The sequence below is a fragment of the Dama dama genome, chromosome X, assembly GCF_033118175.1.
Source record: "Dama dama isolate Ldn47 chromosome X, ASM3311817v1, whole genome shotgun sequence".
NCBI classification, from domain to species: Eukaryota; Metazoa; Chordata; class Mammalia; order Artiodactyla; family Cervidae; genus Dama; species Dama dama.
In genome coordinates this window covers 160651992-160672839 of record NC_083714.1, presented here as the reverse complement: position 1 = coordinate 160672839, position 20848 = coordinate 160651992, and the positions used below count along the sequence as shown (strand labels likewise).

Sequence of the window (20848 nt, the reverse complement as noted above, 5' to 3'; positions counted from 1 at the left end):
CCATCAAGTTGGTGATGCCATCCAACCATCTCATCCTCTGTCACCCCCTTCTCCTCCCACCTTCAATCTTTCCCAGCATCAGGGTCTTTTCCAGTGAATCAGTTCTTCACATCAGATGGCCAAAGTATTGGAGTTTCAGCTTCAGCATCAGTCCTTCCAATGAAAATTCTGGGTTGATTTCCTTTCAGATTGACTGGTTTCATCTCTTTGCTGCCCAAGGGACTCTTGAGAGTCTTCTCCAGCACCACACTTTGAAAGCATTTAGTTTCATTTAAATCAACGAGCCGAATCTCTTCCTAACATGCATGAGTGAGATTATCATCAGATATGATTCTTGCATAATTGCATTGAGCTGTATGAAGGAAAATAACTCTTGGGGGACTTGGGGAGAAGGTCTGACTTGGAAATCAACAGGGGTCAAGGTCAGACACATATCTTCTTTTGAGAAGTTGCTGAGAACTGAAGTTACCCTTTGATCATGAGAACCAGCAGAGGGCTGTGTTGAGACTGTGTCTTTTCACCCAGAGCCCCATCTTTGACCCGAGAGGCACAGCTGGACAAACCCCAGGACAGATACAAGAGCTTCTTATTCAGGCTCAGAGAACATTTTGCAGAAAGAGACTGAGAGTAAACATTCTAGGCTTTGCTGACCTGTGTCCATCACAAAGAATTCCACAATTTTTAGAGTGGAATTCACTGTGGGCAGTTCCTGAACAATGAACATGGCTGCACTTTGCTAAATATATGTTTGTGGACTCTAAATTCTATATATCTATCACATGTTATAAAATCAGTTATTGATTTTGGGGGAAAACTAAATATATGAGAGTCATTTTAGGGCACAGGCTGCCCAGAATCAGGCGGCAAGCTGGACCTAGACTATCGGGGACAGCTTGCAAGCCCTATTCTGTGGAATATGTGTCACTGGAAAATGTTTTTGTTTTTTTTTTATAAATTTTTTATTAGAGTATAGTTACTTTACAATGTTGTGTTAGCTTCTGCTATACAATACAACAGAGAGAGTCAATTATACATATACATGTATCTCCTCTGTTTTTTTGGATTTCCTTCCTATCTAGGTCATCACAGAGCATTGGGTAGGGTCCCCTGTGTCATAAAGTAGGTTTTCATTAGTTATCTGTTTTATGCGAGCTAAGCCGCTTAGCACAGTCATGTCATACCCTTTGTGACCCTGTGGACTGTAGCCCGCCAGGCTCCTCTGTCCATGGGATTCTCCAGGCAAGAGTACTGGAGTGGGCTAACATGCCCTCCCTCCAGGGGAATCTTCTGGACTCAGGGATCGAACCCGAATCTCTTACATCTTGTGCATTGGCAGGCGGGTTCTCTACAAGTAGCGCCACTTGGGAAGCCCTTAGATTCCACGTATATGTAATAATATACCGTATTTTTCTCTTTCTGACTGACTTCACTCTGTATGACATTTTCTGGGTCTGTTCACGTCTCTGCAAGTGGCACAGTTTTTCATCCCTTGTATGGCTGAGTACTATTCCATTGCATACTGTGTATACCGTACATTGTGTATATCTACCACATCTTCTGTACCCATTCCTCTGTTGACGGACATTTAGGTTTCTTCCGTATCCTGGCTATTGTATACAGTGCTGGGAACCCTGGGGTGCGTGTATATTTTGGAATTTGGAACTCTCATTTATTAATTCATTAATTCTCACATGTACTGTTCTTGAGAAAACAGCTTGTGTGCTGTGTGCTAATTCACTTCTGTCCTGTCTGACTCTTTGTGACCCCATGGACTGCAGCCCACCAGGCTCCTCTGTCCCTGGGATTCTCCAGGCAAGGATACTGGAGTGGGTTGCTATGCCCTCTTCCAGGGGATCTTCCCAACCCAGGGGCTGAGCCCATATCTCTTACGTCTCCTGCTTTGGCCCCTAGCCCCACCTATAAATTCCGGCTACATGAAGCACAATGTCTAATTGCGAAAATCTCAGGAAATGTATATGAAGTCTCCCCAGAAGGGGCTTGAGTGTCTCTAATGCACAAAGGGCCAGTCCTGACCTTGTCCACCTTTAGTGAGTGGTTATTGTGGCTCAGCTGGCAGAGAATCTGCCTGCAATGCGAGAGACCTGGGTTCAATCCCTGGGTCGGGAAGATCCCCCCGAGAAGGGATAGGCTACCCACTCCAGTATTCTTGGGCTTCCCTTGTGGCTCAGCTGGTAAATAATCTGCCTGCAATGCAAGAGACCTGGGTTTGATCTCTGGGTTGGGAAGACCCCCTGGAGAAGGGAAAGGCTACCCACTCCAGTATTCTGGCCTGGAGAATTCCATGTACAGTCCATGGAGTCACAAACAGTCAGACACGAGTGAGCGACTTTCACTTTCACTTTCTAGGGACTCTCTTCCATACCAGGGGCTTCCCAGGTGGCTCAGATGGTAAAGAGTCTGCCTGCCATTGCAGGAGATGCAGGTTTGGTCTCTGTGAACAGAAGTGTGGTTTTGTGTAAACAGTTTGCTCGGTGGAATGGTGTCTGAGTCGCGTCCATGGGTCCTGTCTCCCCGGGAAATGCAGTGTGAAGGGTGATGCGGTGATAAGGAAAACACAGACGCAACAAAATGACTTGCGGAAGCTGCTGAATTCACAAAAATTAAAACTCTGATACTTTGGCCACCTGATGCGAAGAGCTGACTCATTGGAAAAGACCCTGATGCTGGGGAAGGTTGAAGGCAGGAGGAGAAGGGGACGACAGAGGATGAGATGGTTGGATGGCATCACGGACGTGATGGACATGAGTTTGAGCAAGCTCCGGGAGTTGGTGATGGACACGGAGGCCTGGCGTGCTGCAGTCTGTGGGGTCGCAAAGAGTCGGACAGGACTGAGCGACTGAACTGAACTGAACTGAACTGAAGAAGAAAACCTTTTCCGTAATGAGACCCAGTGGCCGATGATTCAGTCCTCTGTTAGGTCGGTAACAGCGTGATGGGAAAAGTTTCATGGAGCTATACACCACATACAAGAGCTCAGTGACACTGTCTTCAGGTGTTTCAGGCAGGTGGTATGTGAAGCTCTTTCCTTGAATTGCCTCCTTCACAATGTGGAGCTTACAAAAATTGAAGCAAATCAGTCTGTATTTCTAGGTTGGCTGTGAGTGTCCGATTTTCATCCAGTTACTTCCCATCGTGGTTGGTAGGAGACTGCATGCCGATATTTGAAACACCCACCTTGGGATCCATTTTTTCCTAAGGATCCCTTGAAATGCTTAATGTAAAAATCTTAAAATCAGTGAGTGGCTTGAGTTATGCTTTAATGATCTCAGATTTTTGGCGTATCAGCAAAGCCTGAAGGTTTAATTAACTGATGTTGTTAAATATTTATTCGGTTACTTGATTTCAGGTCCCACCATTGGATCAACATTAATTTGTTATCTCAGCATAGAGTATTGCTATGTGGTAGGGACTTAATGAATACTTCTGCAGTGAATTTTAGAGCAATGAATGAATGTTGTAGTGAATTTTAGAGCAATGAATGAATGTTGTATTTGAATGTTACATTAAGCTGTCCCTTATTGGAGTAAAATAACCAGTAAATATATATATATTTTTTTAGGGAATTATTCTTTTCATTGGAAGATACTTGCTGTACAATGTTGTATTAGTAACAATTTCTGCCTTACACTCCCATAAGTCAGCCATAGGTAGACATATGTCTCCTCTCTCTTGAACCTCCCACCCACCTCACACCCCATCCGACTCTTCTGGGTTGTCAACAGAGCACCACTTTGAGCTACCTGAGTCAAACAGCCAATTCCCACTGGCTGTCTGTTCTCCATATGATAGTGTATATGTTTCCATGCTGCTGTCTCCATTTTTCCCATCCTCTACTCCCCTGCCCCGCTGTGTCCACAAGTCTTTCCTCTGGGCCTGTGTGTCCATGGCTGCCCTGCAGACAGATTTTCATTGGTACCATCTTTCTAGATTCCACACATCTGCCTTAAGATGAAATATGTGCTTTTCTCTTTCTGACTTACTTCTTGGTTCATCCACCTCGTTAGAGCTGACTCCAATGCATTCCTTTTTATGGCTGAGTAATATTCCATTGTATATACGTACCACGACTTCCCTAAAAGTTCATCTAGCTCATCGATGTCCTGGCTCTTGTGAATAGTGCTGAAATGAACATCGGGGAACGTGTGTCTTTTTTTTTTTTTAGTTATGGTTTTCTCAGGGTATTTGCCTAGTAGTGGGATTGTTGGGTCATATGCTTTAGGGATTGAAATGGAAACTCCTTGGATTCATATTCTTTTATTTCTAAAGTGCTACCCAGAGGAAGCACCTGAAAAATGTCTAAGATCCTTTCAGATACACTAACATTTGCAAATACAAGTCCAATTTTTATGTGTTCAGTGTTTCCTGTTTGGTTCAGGGTCTATAAACATGCCAAAGGCATTGGAAACACCTCGGTTCTTTCATGGTGACTTTTTAAAAAACAGAATTGGTGAGGTTATTCAAGGAGAGCAGTTAGAACCAAAAAAAAAAAAAGGAAGGAACACAGTGCAGAAAGTGGGTGTATACCTTAAAATTTTAAACATGACAATAAATAAACATTTGTCACGTTCCCAAAGGTCAGGGAACAAACTGAAATAAAAAACAAGGCAGATTCGGTGAGTCTCAAGAGTGAGAATGGTGTGGAGCATTGGATAGAAATTGCAGCCAGGTCATACTAAATCCCAGAGAAGGCAATGGCACCCCACTCCAGTACTCTTGCCTGGAAAATGCCATGGACGGGGGAGCCTGGTAGGCTGCAGTCCATGGGGTCGCTAAGAGTCGGACACGACTGAGCGACTTCACTTTCACTTTCACTTTCATGCACTGGAGAAGGCAATGGCAACCCACTCAATTGTTCTTGCCTGGAGAATCCCAGGGACGGGGGAGCCTGACAGGCTGCCGTCTATGGGGTCGCACAGAGTCAGACACGACTGAAGCGACTTAGCAGCAGCAGCAGCAGCATACTAAATCCAACGAAAGCAACATAAATCTTCAACATTCTATTTTTTGTCATTTGTTAATGTTTATAGAAGAGATGGTTTTTCCAATGGTCACGTATGGATGTGAGAGTTGAACTATAAAGAAAGCTGAGTGCCAATGAATGGATGCTTTTGAACTGTGGTGTTGGAGAAGACTCTTGAGAGTCCCTTGGACTGCAAGGAGATCCAACCAGTCCATCCTGAAGGAAATCAGTCCTGGGTGTTCATTGGAAGGACTGATATTGATGCTGAAACTCCAATCCTTTGGCCACCTGATGCGAAGAGCTGACTCATTTGAAAAGACCCTGACGCTGGGAAAGATTGAAGGTGGGAGGAGAAGGGGACGACAGAGGATGAGATGGTTGGATGGCATCACTGACTCAATGGACATGGGTTTGGGTGGACTCCGGGAGTTGGTGATGGACTGGGAGGCCTGGCGTGCTGCAGTCCATGGGGTTGCAAAGAGTCAGACACGATTGAGCGACTGAACTGAAAGCCTTTAAAACAAATAAATGAAGGGAAAATAGAGAAAAACATTGGGTTGGCCAAAAAGTTCATTCGAATTTTTCCTTACAATGGAATGAGTTTTTTGGCCACCTCAAGACGAAAGGAAAAAAAAAAAAAAATTAATAATCTTCCCAGGTAGCCCCCCAGCTGCTTCGATTTGCCTTGACAAGAAGTCAGTATTTCTGTCTGATTGCAAGTGGGGCCCTGGTGTTTGCTTTCCCCAAGCCCAATGTATGTTTCCAGTTCAACAGTTGAGGAGTGGTAATACAGTAACTTCTCAGGGTTTGTGAAGGGCATTCCATATCCATCACTATTGGACTATGGTGCCCTTCATTATGTAGGGTTTTATTTTTTGCCAGTGGAAAGGCTAATATAGTCATGCAGGATAAGAGGCAGTTATAGGATTTCCTTGGAGCATTCGTTTTTCTAATGAATGCATGCTTTCATTGTAATGGACTGACCTTTGAACACTAATGTAAATCTCATGGCCGCTTGTTGTATTAATTGCTAGGACCTTGCTCCCTGGGCTTGTCAGTTCACCCTCAGCAAGGACCACCTGCAATTAATCTTTTTCTGATTCTTGACACCGTGGTTTACAATTATCGATTTCCTTTTTTTTTTTAAACCAATTAGATATTTTAAGTCTTTTCCAAACTGGTGCAAAACGGCTGGTCCTTAAAATGATTCGCATGTTTTTAACAAAGAGCCCTTAGCGACCCATGCAGGTTTGGTCTCTAAAGCGTAGATTCATTGACATGCGGAGGTACCTTTAAGTCTACACTGAAGGCAACCTTTGCAAGGATTCAGGCCTTCCACTCACAGAGCTGTATTTGATTTGATGTCTTTGGATCCACAGGATGGTGACTGACAAGGACAATCCTGCCCGGCCTTGTAGCTTATAAATTAGAGCTGACAGGAACAGATTTCAGCCTTGACTGACTGTCCCTGTTGTTGCATGCCCAGGACAAGGAAGAGCAGAGAAACTCCCAGGCACCCTTGACACAATTAGTGGTTTATTTTCTGAACGACTCTGAAACAAAATGGTCCCAGACAATGCGAAAAAGACTGTGTGCCTCGTGGTTGCTGGGTACATTCGTTTCATATTTTCCTTTGCTCACTTTGCTTTGCTCGTGTGAAATGGAGCCTTGGGGGGAAGGAAAGAAAAAATAGTAACCTCAAGTAAGGCAGTCAATGACCATCCGGAGTGAAGGAAGACAGGGAGAGAAAGTTAGTGTTTTCAGGATTGATACCCTACTGGCTCTTGAACCATCAGCCTCTTGTTCTGTCCCTGCTTAGCTTCTGGTGACCCTTCAGTTCATCTCTCGGACTTCCCAAGAGGTCTTCCTGGCTGATTTACTGCTTTAGTGTTCTGTCCTTTGCCTTGGTATCCGCTGAATTTTTTTTCCCCCTTCTTTCGCCCGCACTGGCATTTCTGGGCACATCAAACTTTTTGTAACTAAAGTCTTCTGTTAGGCTGCCAAAGCCACTCCAGCTGAGATAGCCTAGTAGATAATCTATCAGTTCTTTCCTCATGTGGGTCGTAGTGAGAACGGACTTGCTTCTCCTTGTTGCCAGATAAATATTTTGCTGTTGATTATGTCTTCTCTATTACCTGGAGATTTAGGGGGAATGTATCCTATGGAAAAAATACCTTTGGCCTTATGATTTTTCCTCTAAGATTCAAAGTACATTCCAGTTAGTTTTATATAGCAATTATTATTTGTCTTTACTAGAAAATTTGGCATTCTTTTTTTTTTTTTTTTTTTAACTTGGCATTCTTATCCACTTGATCTTTGAACAACACAGGCGTTAGGAATGCTGACACCCAGCAAAACCAGAAATCTGTGTGTAACTTTCGACTCCATAAACATGTAATTGCGAATAGCTCCGTATTGACCAGAAGCCTTACTTGATAGCATAAAGTTGGTTAGCTCTTATTTTATATGTTATATTTCTGACTACGGGCTTCCCAGGTGGCACTAGTGGTAAAGAACTCACCTGCTGTTGTAGGAGATATAAGAGATGAGGGTGCGATCCCTGGGTTGGGAAGATCCCCTGGAGGAGAGCATGCAACCCTCTCCAGTATTCTTGCCTGGAGAATCCCATGGACAGAGGAGCCTGGTGGGCTATGGTCTTTACAGTCTGGCCAAAGAGCTGGACACAACTGAAGTGACTTAGCACACGCCCATGTCTAACTGCGTGTATTTTATGCATTCATGATATACCAAAATTTTTCTTAGTTTTTTCAAAATTTCTAGGCTATGTGGTTCATCTGAGACTTTTTCAAGTTACTGCAAATCTCTAATAAAAAAGTTTTTCCAGTGTATTTATTGAAAAAAACTCTGCATACAGGTAGACCCACCCAGTTCAAACTCTAGTTGTTCAAGAGCCAACTATAGTTAACATATAAAGCGTTCATATGATGTGTTTATTTTTTAAAATGTATGTTGCTGAAGTATAGTTGATTTAAAATGTTGGGTGAATTTCTGCTGTTGATCAAAGTGATTCAGTTATAGATACACACACATTTATTTGTATTCTTTTCCATCATGGTCTGTTATAGGGTATCGAATACAGTTCCCTGTGCTATACAGTAAAAGCCTTGTTCCTTATCCGTTCTCTATATAGTAATTTGCCACTGGTAATCGCAAACTTCCATTCCTATCTCCCCCGCCCCACTTCCCCTTGCAACTACAAGCCTGTTCTCTTTGCTCGTGAGCCTGTTTGTGTTTGATAGATAAGTTCATCTGTGTCCTATCTTGGGTTCCGCATATACGTGACACTTATGATTTATTTTTAAATGCCTGTTTATTCTCTTAATCCATTCTAGTAAAACGTTTGCCACTGTCAACAATACTTGCCTTGTCAGGGTCGCCTGTGATCTTCCTGTTATGAAATGTGATGATCAATTCTTAATCCTCTTCTTATCTGATCTACTAACACTGTTTGACATGCAACAGGTACCATGCATGCAGCTAATTTAATCTCATAAGGCCAAAATGAATTTCAGGGTGTTTGCTGAAGCATTGTTGACTGTCCTACTTCAGTGTACTTGGGCAGATCAAGACGTTTATTATTTAATAAATGACCAACAATAGGAAATAATAATTCAAGATACATTTTTCTGTTGTTAGAGAGATAGGAAGAAACATCTGATCCATGCCATAAGCGGTTAGTCACTCATAAGTCAGGGAAAGCTAGAAAAACTGGCTTTTTCTCATGAAAGCCAGGTGAGCTGGTTACAGATTGGGGAGAAAACTGGTCCATCAAGTATTCTCACTGTTTCTTCTTGCCAAGGTGTCTACAAACAGTCTCCACTCCGAATGCTGTGAGCTTGAAGAGAACTTTGTTGTCCTTCTAATTCTTTGGGTTATGATTCAGTTTCTATCTCTCCTGACCAACAGGCAAACTAAAATACTCCAGCTAAAGAAAAACAAAAAAAAATTTTACCCCAAGGTAAATGCAAATAATTCGGAAGCTTCTAATCCTTCGAGATAAAGTCTCATTGTTTCACATTTCCCAGGGAAAGACGACTGTTTCATGGCAAAATGAGTGCGATACACATAACAAGAGGTACATACAGCTTGTGTTCAGTACAGACACAACTGTTATTTATGCAGATCATGAACAGAAGTAAGGGCAAATGAAATCTCTAGATAATGAGAAACAATGTTATCCAGCACTCACTCCCTGCCATCTCAGTAGATGGATGAGGTTTGTTACCAAGTAACCAGGTTCACTAGATTCAGTGTTGGCTGCGTTCATTTCCATAGGAGGTTCATGGACACACTGCTATATTCAAAATGGATAAAGAACAAGGACCTGCTGTCCAGCGCAGGGAACTCTGCTCAATACTCTGTAATAACCTTATGGTCACCAGGGGGAAGGATGGGGGGAGGGATAGTCAGGGAGCTTGGGGTGGACGTGGACACACTGCTGTATTTACCATGGAGAACCAGCAAGGACCTGCTGGACAGCACGGGGAACTCTGCTCAATACTCTGTAATAACCTTATGGTCACCAGGGGGGAAGGATTGGGGAAGGGATAGTCAGGGAGCTTGGGATGGACGTGGACACACTGCTGTATTTACCATGGAGAACCAGCAAGGACCTGCTGGACAGCACGGGGAACTCTGCTCAATACTCTGTAATAACCTTATGGTCACCAGGGCGAGGGATGGGGGAAGGGATAGTCAGGGAGTTTGGGATGGACGTGGACACACTGCTGTATTTACCATGGAGAACCAGCAAGGACCTGCTGGACAGCACGGGGAACTCTGCTCAATACTCTGTAATAACCTTATGGTCACCAGGGCGAGGGATGGGGGAAGGGATAGTCAGGGAGTTTGGGATGGACGTGGACACACTGCTGTATTTACCATGGAGAACCAGCAAGGACCTGCTGGACAGCACAGGGAAGTCTGCTCAATACTCTGTAATAACCTTATAACCGGTTCCCGGGGGAAGGACAGGGGAAGGGATGGTTAGGGAGTCTGGGATGGACATGGACACACTGCTGTATTTAACAGGGAGAACCAATAAGGACCTGCTGTCCAGCCCAGGGACCTCTGCTCAATGTCACGTGGCAGCCGGGATGGGAGGGGAGTTTGGGGGGAGAATGGATACATGTGTATGTGTGACTGTTCATCTAAAATCACAATATTGTTGATCAACTCTGCTGCTGCTGCTGCTGCTAAGTCGCTAGGCCAATAGAAAAAGACAAAGAGAAAGTTTAAAGTTTGAAAAAAAAAAAAAAAATGACCTCAGTTATTTATAATATAGGTAGTTAAAAGACCCACTTCTGGAATCGCTGAAATAAAAACAGGCTACTCTTGAGTTCCTGCAACAATAGGAGGATGGTTATGGAAATGATGCTATATGTTAAATGCAGTGTTGTGCAGTCACAGATGTATGCGGTTATTAATCCTACAGCCACTGTTAATGTGCTCGCAGAGATAAAAAACACAACACGACTTTTTTACTTGCCAGATCACCCAGTGTTAATTAATAGCAACACACAGGGACGCGTGGTGGCTTGATTGCCATTTTGTGTTTTAGGCACATTTTTACTCTTGAGCCAATCAAAGTGTCTAAGAGTGAGTAGCCCTCATAGTGAGCTGGGACCTTGGACAGCTCCATGCCCCCTGCGTCTGCAACAGAAGCAGGGTGTTCCTGAAAAGAGGTCTCCGGAGCTCGGAGCGCATGCATGTGGTCTTTGCATGAAAAACGGGTGAGTGGGTCATTTAGATCTTCATACTCCTGTAGACCTTCTGTCTCAACTCAAGGACAATAAGAAAACGAAAATTATCAAGAAAATATTGGAGCGTGGAAGTGCTGGTTTGGTCGCTAAGTCGTGTGTCCGTGGACTCTTGCAACCCCATGGACCATAGCCCGCCAGGCTCCTCTGTCCATGGGAGTCTCGAGGCAAGAATACTGGAGTGGGTTACCGTGCCCTCCTCCAGGGTATCTTCCCAACCCAGGGATCGAACCCACATCGCTTATGTTTCCTGCATTGATAGGCAGGTTTTTTACCGCTAGTGCCACATGGGATGCTGAGAGTACATGCCTGCCAATGGTGGAGACATAAGAGATGTGGATTCAATATATATATATATATATATGCATGATATATATATATATGTATATAATTATCACCAGTTTACATTGATGTTTGGCATAAAGCAGCATAACATCATAAAGAAATTTTCCTCCAATTAAATAATAAATAAAAGATGCTCTTACATTATACTACTTTGTATTGGGTTGGCCAAAAATTCGTTCAGGTTTTTCTGTAACATCAACTGGAAAAAAAAAACACAAAAGAACTTTTTGGCCAACCCAACATTTTCCTTTCTCTTCGGAAGAAAGCCCGGGCTACAGCGGCGGTTGGTGTCCAAGGGCTCCGTGTCGGCACCTGATTGGACCAGGCTGCAGGGGGTCGGCCCCCGGAAGTTTAGCCAGCCTCCGGAACTTGTCTGCGGCACTTTTCCGGGGCATGTCTCAACATGCCCGACCTTTCACGTATCACGTTTCTAGATTCCATTTATATGCGTTAACATACAATATTTGCTTTTCCCTCTCTGACTGACTTTGCTCTGTATAAACGGCCTCTAGTTTCATGGACATCATTAGCACTGACTCATATGCGCTCTTTTCTATGGCTGAGTAATACTCCACTGCACACATCTACTGACTTTGTTGTACATTTTGGTACAGAGATTATGAACCTGGACACCAGGAAGGATCAAGATGAGGTAGGCACCCATCTCTCTACGTGTTACTCACTCACTGAGTCAGACTCTTTGCAACCCCACGGACTGTGGCCCTCCAGGCTCCTCTGTCCATGGGATTCTCCAGGCAAGAACACCAGAGTAGCTTGCCGTTTCCTTCTCCAGGGAATCTTCTCTTCCCAGGGATCAAACCCACATCTCCTGCATAACAGGCAGACTTTTTTCCCTCACCATCTAAGCCACCAGGGAAATTCATCTCTCTACACACCTTGTTGGTAAACACACTTCAGATCATTCGGAGTGTGTCCTGGCCCAGGGAAGATGAGACAGTTTGTACAAACAGCTTACTTCTGAGAAGGAGAGGCAAGCTATGTGAAAGAACAGATCCTGGCTCACTGTAAATATTTTGCATGGTGAGATTTGCACTGCTATTACAGAGCTGGGGGAGTCAAGGGAAGCCACTGGTGTACCACAGAATTTCTTTCTGTCAATATACAGGTAATGTCAGCTTTTATGGAAATACTCCACTTTGCTTGAAGACAGTCATTTCCATGGCTGTCTCTATGTTTAGAGAAAATTATCCTTTAGAGGTAGCTTCAAATCATAGGGTATCCGTCAAACATACCTATTGGCATGTTCTATAGCAAATAACCTTAATAAACATACGGTTTTATTCTGCAAAGTATTTTTTTTTATATAGACATTTGGGCTGCGGGGGTTGCCTCCACGCCCCGTGGTCGCCATGGGATCGACAGCCTCCAAACCCGATCCCCAATACTCCACACCCTTAGAGTGCCTGCTGGCTAACCTGCGGACCCTAAGACTAAAGGGATATATCCGCCCCAAGCAGCTCACTTTTCTGTGTTCACAGGCCTGGCCTCAGTATCCCCTAGATAATGGCTCACAATGGCCAGCCACAGGGACATTAGACTTTGACGTCCTCCGTGGTTTAGATAATTACTGCTGGAGAACGGGAAAATGGTCCGAGGTCCCCTATGTTCAGGCCTTTTGGGCGTTGCGCTGTCGCCCCACCCTGTGCACCACGTGTGCTCCCAGCCAAATCCTACTCACCATGGCCCCCCCCGACTCCACCCTTCCGGACCGAGCCAACTCCTCCCGTCTCTGAGTCCTCTGCTTTCTCTGTTCCCCCGGAAGATCTGGTGGCCCCTCCTCCCTATGCATCTCCCACGGCCCCCACCCCTCCTCTCTGGCTCCTGCCTCCTCCCCCTCCACTCCGGCCCCTCTTGCCTCTGCTCCCGCCCCCGAGACTCCACCGCCGGCCCCAGATCCTCCGGCCCTTAACCCTATCTTGTATCCTCCCCTTCCCCATCACTCCCTCCCCTTCTCTGGTTAGCTCCCACACTCGCTCCCACAGCAACCCTCCAGGGGCCTCCCCTCCCCCTCCCCCAGCCCCGCTACTCCCGCTGCGACAAGTAGCCGGAGCTGAGGGTCTAGCCCAGGTCCACGTCCCCTTCTTTCTCCAGGACTTAGCACAGATTGAGGCCAAGCTGGGATCCTTTTCCTCCAACCCGACTCAGTACATTAAGCAGTTTACTGGTCTGACCCGAGCTTACGCCTTAACATGGCAGGACCCTCATCCTGGGGTCTACCACCACCCCCGAAGAGAGGCAGGCCATTTGGACGGCAGCCAGGGCTCAGGCCGACCAGCGGCACTGTGCCAACCCCTCCCCCGAGCGCCCCCCGGGAGCTCAGGCAGTTCCTGACACCGACCCTGATTGGAACTACCAAGAAGGGGGTGGCGGCCAGCAGAGGGTATGCTATATGATAGAGTGTATCCTCGATGGGATGGAAACGTCCTCTCATAAGGTAGTAAACCTCCTCAAACTAGACGAGGTGACTCAGGGGCCTGATGAAAACCCAGCCATGTTTCTTAATCGGCTGACTGAGGCCCTTGTTCAATACACCAGACTGTCCCCTGAGTCCCCCATTGGGGCAGCTACCTTGGCCAATCATTTTATCTCCCAATCCGCACCTGACATCCGAAAAAAACTGGCCAAGGCCAAGGACGGCCCTCAGACCCCTATTCGAGACCTGGTAAAAATGGCCTTTAAAGTTTACAACGCCCGTGAAGAAACTGCTGAGGCCAGCTGAAAGGCAAGGCTCAAACAAAAGGCCGAGTTTCAGGCAAGCCTCCTAAACCAGCAAACCCAGGCCTTGGTAGCGGCCCTGCGGCCGGCGGAGGGCTCGGGGCCCCAAAACCCCCCTCTGGGGGCCTGCTTCAAGTGCGGCCAAGAAGGACACTGGGCCAAGATGTGCCCCAATCCGTGGCCTCCCTCCAAGCCATGCCCGTTGTGCAAACAATGAGGACACTGGGCTAGTGACTGTCCCCAGGCCTCTCGGGCCCCGACCTCTAGGGGCCGGGGACCAGAGCACCCCAGGGAGACCTCCTGCCCTCCTCCAGCCTTGGAGCTGCTGAGCTTCAACAATGACTGACGCCGCCCAGACTCGGGAACCCCGATAACCCAAGCCGAGCCCAGGGTAACGCTCCAGGTAGCGGGTAAGTCCATCAACTTTCTAGTTGATACGGGGGCTACCTATTCGGTCCTTCCCTCTTTTGGGGGCACTTTACGTCCTTCCCAGGTTTCGGTTATGGGCATTGACGGCCAACCCTCGTGTCTGCTCCAAACCCAACCACTATCCTGTCAACTAGATTCCTGCCTATTTACCCACTCCTTTTTGGTCATCCCCTCCTGCCCCACTCCTCTCTTGGGAAGAGATATACTCGCTAAGCTGAAGGCCACTCTTCACCTAACTCCAGGATCGGCTCCCACGTCAGGGGCCTTCCTAATGTTACTTGTTGACCCTCCAACCTCTTCTGTTAATCCTGAGGTCTGGGACACCCGAGTCTCAGTGGTGGCTGGGCACCACCCTCCAGTCCTCATCCGGCTAAGGGACCCCACCTGCTTCCCAGCCAGGCCCCAGTTTCCTTTGTCTACTCGTAACCTCAGGGGGCTAAAGCCCATTATCGACCGTCTCATGGGACAGGGTCTCCTGATCCCCACGACTTCCCCCTGTAACACGCCCATCCTCCCTGTTCGAAAGCCTTCAGGAGACTACCGGCTAGTGCAGGATCTCCGCCTGATCAACGTGGCGGTGGTCCCTGCCCATCCACTTGTCCCTAACGCTTACACCCTCCTTTCTTCCATACCTCCCAAAACCTCTCATTTCACCGTTATTGACCTCAAGGATGCCTTTTTTACCATCCCACTCCACCCCGACTGCCAATTCCTCTTTGCTTTCACCTGGACTGACCCCGACACCCAGCTGACCACACAACTCACATGGACCGTACTCCCTCAGGGGTTCAGAGACAGTCCCCACTACTTCGGGCAGGCTCTGTCCCGGGACCTGGCTAGATGTTCGCTCAGCCCTAGCACCCTCCTCCAATACGTAGACGACTTGCTCCTTTGCAGCCCCTCGGAAGAGACCTCCCGACAACATTCTGCAACTCTTCTTAATTTCCTCGGTTCCCAGGGTTACAGAGCCTCACATTCCAAAGCTCAACTGACTCAGACTTCTGTTGTCTATCTAGGTCTCCAAATCACCCCTACCACTAAGGCCCTGACAGCAGATCGGTGTAGCCTCCTCAGGTCCATCTGCCTTCCGGCCAACGGAGACCAGATATTGTCCTTCTTAGGACTGACGGGATTCTTCCGACACTGGGTCCCAAATTATGCCACCCTGGCCAAACCCCTATATGCCGCCGCTAAAGAGACTCCCACAGGACCGCTGTCTTCCCCCACCGAAGTGGCTCAGGCCTTCCACGCTTTACGCTCAACCCTATTGGCTGCACCCCCTCTCTTTCTCCCAAATCCCAACTATCCGCACCATCGATACACTGATGAAAAGGGAGGGATAGCCTTTGGAGCCTTGGTGCAACCGATTGGCCCTGAACTGCTGCCTATTGCTTACATATCCAAACAACTTGACCCCACAGCCAGGGGATGGTTCCCCTGCCTGCGGGCACTAGCGGCAGCGACAACATTGTACGCTGATGCTAAAAAGCTGATTCATGGTCAACCCCTGACCATCTTCTCACCTCATCGCCTTGGCGATCTTTTAGCCTCTAGATTTCTCTCTGGCCTCAGCGAGTCCAGGCTCCAGCAGTTTCACCTGGTATTTTTAGACAATCCGCAAGTTTCCGTGGGTCGTTCTCCACAATTAAACCCGCTTCCTCCGTTGCCCACCCTCCCCCTCTCCTCAAAACCCCCAGCCCACTCATGCTCAGAGGTCCTTGAGTCCCTTATACAACCACCTCACAACCTGTTTTCCGAACCTCCACCAGATCCAGAGCTAACTTTGTTCGTCGATGGGAGCTCAAAGCGAGATCCCGATGGGAACCGAAGGGCGGCTTATGCTGTGGTAACCACCCGAGAAGTCCTGGAGGCTCAGCCCTTGCCACCCGGGACGACCTCTCAAAAGGCTGAACTAACAGCCCTAACTAGAGCCTTACACCTAGCAAAAGGAAAAAGGGCCAATATTTACACAGACTCCAAATATGCCTTCTTGATTGCCCATTCTTATGCGGCGATCTGGAGAGAGCGGGGTTTCCTGACCACTAAAGGATCCCCCATCTGTAATGCCCCCCACATCATTTGACTGTTAGATGCCTTATCTCTGCCCAAAGAGGTCGGTATCATACACTGCAAGGGACACCAAAATACTCATGACACTGTCGCTCTGGGTAATAATGTGGCAGACCAAGTGGCTCGACAAATCACCTTACAACAAGCCCCCGAGCCCTTGCTGACTTTGAGATCCACCCTCAACCCAGACTATTCCAGCGAGGAAGCCAGAGCCTTGCTGGCACAAGAAGGGGCTCAGAGGCACCCGTCGGGATGGATACTACTCCATAATAAACCGGTGCTTCCTGAGCGCCAGGCCAAGGCCATAATATCCCAAATCCACAATACCCTCCACATCGGACCAAGGGCTCTCTTTTCCTTTCTCAGCCCTGTCTTTTCTCCCCAACATCTCAGACAGACCATATATGCGGTCCACCGCTCCTGCCTAACATGTGCTTCCACCTCCCCTCAAGGAGGACTCCGACCCCCACAGGAGACTCACCAACTAAGGGGACATATGCCCGGACAAGATTGGCAGATAGACTTCACCCACATGCCCAGACATCGAACCTACCGCTATCTGCTGGTCTTGGTGGATACCTTTTCAGGATGGGTCGAGGCCTTCCCCACCGCCCGAGAGACGGCAGCGGCGGTGGCAGAGGTCTTGACGACCCATCTCATTCCCAGATTTGGGTTGCCAAACTCCCTCCAGTCTGACAATGGGCCTGCATTCATCTCACAGATCTCCCAGCAGGTGTCTACGGCCCTGGGCACCGACTGGCATCTCCACATCCCCTATCGGCCCCAGTCGTCAGGCAAAGTGGAACGGGTGAATGGCATCATCAAGACGCACCTGACCAAGCTTGCCTCAGAACTGCGGCTGTCTTGGGTCGACCTCCTTCCTCTGGTGCTCACTCGCATTCGCACCACACCACACTCCAAAACAGGTTTGAACCCTTTTGAACTGCTCTACGGCAGGCCCTATCTCCTGACTCACCTCCCAGAGGGAGAGGCTCCCCCACTCTCGGGGTACCTCCCCCTCTTCTCCCTCCTACGATCCTTGCTGAGAGAACACGCAGACCGGGTCCTGCCACAACCGACAGACGACGAGGGGCCAACTCAGCCTCTGGCCCCGGGAGATCAGGTACTGCTAAAAGCCTTGAGTTCCCGCCCGCTGCAACCTCGCTGGACAGGGCCCCATACTGTAATCCTCACCACTCCCACAGCAGCCAAACTTCTGGGACACGAGCCCTAGTATCACCTAACCCGGCTCAAACGAGCTCCCCCGGGTCTCCCAGAGACAGGGGTGGCCCCGGCCCAGGCCCCTCCTCCCAATTACTCCTACCGCTTCACCCTCACGGGGCCGACCAAACGGACCATCACCCGAACCCCTCTGTCGTCGATCCCAGAATAATTGAGGGACCACATCCCGATATCCGATGCTGACCTGGCATCACCTGCTGTGGCTGCTGACAATCACAGCTCTGGCCATACTTTTTGCCATTGGATTAGCGGCCGCGGCCCCCCGCGATTGGTCCTCCACTCTTCGACTGTCCCTCGCCCTCACATACCTAGCCATCTGCTTCCTACTCCTGGGGTGCTATTCCCTTGGGACACCCTGACCTGGTTACCAGCTCCATCCCCACAAGACCCACGAGGCTGGTTGTCCGCCACACCCCCTTCACCCCAACCTCAGAACAATGCAGGGCTCTCTACTCTGGGTTACTCTGGGGGTACTGGGGGTCCTGGAAAAAGGGGGGCACACCAACCAAAACCCCCACCAGCCTTTTCAAGTCACCTGGATTTTAAAAAATGGAGAGACCTACGAGGAGCTAAACCGGACCACAGCCACCCAACCAAAAGATAAGTGGTGGCCGGACCTATACTTTAACCTTACAAAGTTAATCAAACAATCAGGATACTCCAAGTGTAGGGTCAGGTCCCTCGGGTTTTATGCCTGCCCGGGACATCAGCGGGAAAACATAAAGACCTGTGGGGGAATGGTGAGCCGCTACTGTAAATCCTGGGGCTGTGTCACTTCCAACGATGGGTACTGGAAGTGGTCGGTGACCAAGCCAGACCTGATCAATATGTCCTTCACGGGTCCTCTTCCAAAATCAGATTGGCAGGGACGACCCTCCAACCCAGGGCAGTGCAGCGACCAGGTCCGACTATCATTTACACAGCAGGGACGGACTGAAAATAGATGGATTTCCGGGCTGTCCTGGGGGGTAGTGATATATGATACCTATGGCACGGGAAGCAATAGCGCAACGTTATATGTCCAGCAAGTCCTGCAACCCGCCCAGACCCATGCTGTGGGGCCCAACCAGATTATTGCACCTCCCCGCCCCTCACCACAAGAGACAAACGCCACAAATGTTGTGACCTCGCCTACCCCTACCCCCTCTCTTCAGCTGATCCAGACAGACCCGCCAGAAACCCAAGAACCCCTGTGGGCCTTGATCAAAGAAACCTACGGGGCCCTCAACCACTCCAATCCTAATGCGACCCAATCCTGCTGGCTTTGCTACACCTTACACCCACCTTACTACGAGGCCGTGGGCTTAAATGCCACCTACAACTTATCCACTCTCTCCAACCCACCACAGTGTTCTTGGGGAGACCGCAAGGTGGGCCTTACCATGAAACAAGTATGGGGTTCGGGGACCTGCTTAGGCACGGTTCCTACGGATAAACAAACCCTGTGCACCCGGACTGGCTATGACACCAACTTCACCAATAAGACCTACGTCATACCCGAAATCGGGGGGTGGTGGGTATGCTCACAGACTGGGCTGACGCCCTGTCTCCATTTGGCCGTCTTCGACCAGAGCAGGGAATTCTGTGTCATGGTAGTGGTAGTACCCAAGATTACATACCACCCAGAAGAGGTCCTCTACAACTTTTGGGACCGAGACACCCCAGCTCCTAGACATAAGAGGGAGCCCGTTCCAGCTATTAGTCTAGCAGCGCTGTTCACCCTGGGGGCAGCCGGAACGGGTACGGGCATTGCTTCCCTGACCTCACAACATCAGGGCCTGATCACCCTGAGAGTCGCCATTGATGAAGACATTGCACGAATAGAGAAGTCTATGACGGCCTTAGAAAAATCCCTAACCTCTTTGTCAGAGGTGGTGTTACAGAACAGACGAGGCCTAGACCTAATCTTTTTACAACAAGGGGGCCTCTGTGCAGCCCTCAAGGAGGAGTGTTGCTTTTACGCAGACCATACAGGGGTAGTAAGGGAGTCCATGGCCAAAGTAAGAGAAGGACTAGAGTGCAGAAAGAGAGAACGGGAAGCCCAGCAATGTTGGTTTAATCATGGTTCCAAAACTCCCCCTGGCTGACCACCCTGCTCTCGACTTTAATGGGACCACTCATAATCCTCTTGTTGCTCTTAACTTTCGGGCCCTGTCTCTTAAATAAGCTCTTGGCCTTTATCAAACAACGGCTCAACACGGTCCAGCTGATGGTGTTGCGACAGCAGTACCAAGGGCTTCCAACAAACACTCTGTGACTCACTCCATGACAAAATTAACGGCAGGCGCTCCCTGTCATCCCGGCGACACCCTACACCTCGCCACCCCCGTTCAGCAGGAAGTAGCCAGAGAGAACCGGCGCCCCTTGTCCTATAACAAAAAGGCCGGGATGAAAGGTCGGGCATGTTGAGGCATGCCCCGGAAAAGTGCCGCAGACAAGTTCCGGAGGCTGGCTAAACTTCCGGGGGCCGACCCCCTGCAGCCCGGTCCAATCAGGTGCCGACACGGAGCCCTTGGACACCAACCGCCCCTGTAGCCCACGCTTTCTTCCTTATATGGGAAGACCTGGCTTGGACGCCGGCCCTGGCTATAAAACCTCTCCCCACCCCTCATACCTCGCAGACTCCCTTTGTCTCCTCGCTCATCCGCCCCCGGGAGTTCTGCCCGAGAGTGACCGCCCAATAAAGGCCTTCGTCAACGGTCCTTAGAGGTGGCTCTTTCTTCCCGCGGCGTTTTCTGACAATACGGATGAGCCTATATGCAGGGCAGCATTGAAGACGCCAACTCAATAGGCATGAGTTTGAGTAAACTCTGGGAGATGGTGGTGGATGGGCAGGCCTGGCATGCTGCAGTCCATGGGGTCGCCGAGCGTCGGACACGGCTGAGCAACTGAACTGAAGTGATTGAACACAGACATAGAGATGCGACCTATGGATCCCCGACGTGGGGGGAGCAGAGGGTTGGATGAACAGAGAGATGAGCAGTGTGAAAGCGCATGGATTACCACACGTGAAATAGATAGCCACTGCGAATTTGCTCTGTGGCTCGGGGAACTCACACCGGCGATCTGTGAAAACCTTAGAGGGATGGGGGGTGGGAGGGAAGTTCAAGACAGAGGGGACGTGTGCATCCCAATGGCTGATTCATGTGGATGTATGGCAGAATCCAACACAATATTGTAAAGCAATCATCCTTCAATTAAAAACACATTAGAAACTTTAGAAAGTACCGCAAAGCACGCAGGAGGACTCTTGAAGCCCAGTGAG

The 20848-nt window shown here is 48.7% G+C and overlaps 1 protein-coding gene across 2 annotated transcripts in view; it reads left to right on the top strand.

Annotated features, from left to right (window-relative positions):
• LOC133052000 (MLV-related proviral Env polyprotein-like) overlaps nucleotides 1–20252 on the top strand; it is a 107091-nt gene extending 86839 nt beyond the window's left edge. The window contains exon 3 of one of the 2 annotated variants that reach the window (XR_009691984.1): nucleotides 16794–17034. Coding sequence is in view for 1 of the 2 variants with exons in the window: in XM_061136718.1 (XP_060992701.1) it covers nucleotides 18021–19670 (1650 nt within the window). In the remaining variant the exon portion in view is untranslated. Of the gene's footprint in view, nucleotides 1–16793; nucleotides 17035–17062 lie in introns of those variants that run through there. The other variant, XM_061136718.1, reaches the window with a different exon arrangement.
• Nucleotides 20253–20848: the final 596 nt, after the last annotated feature.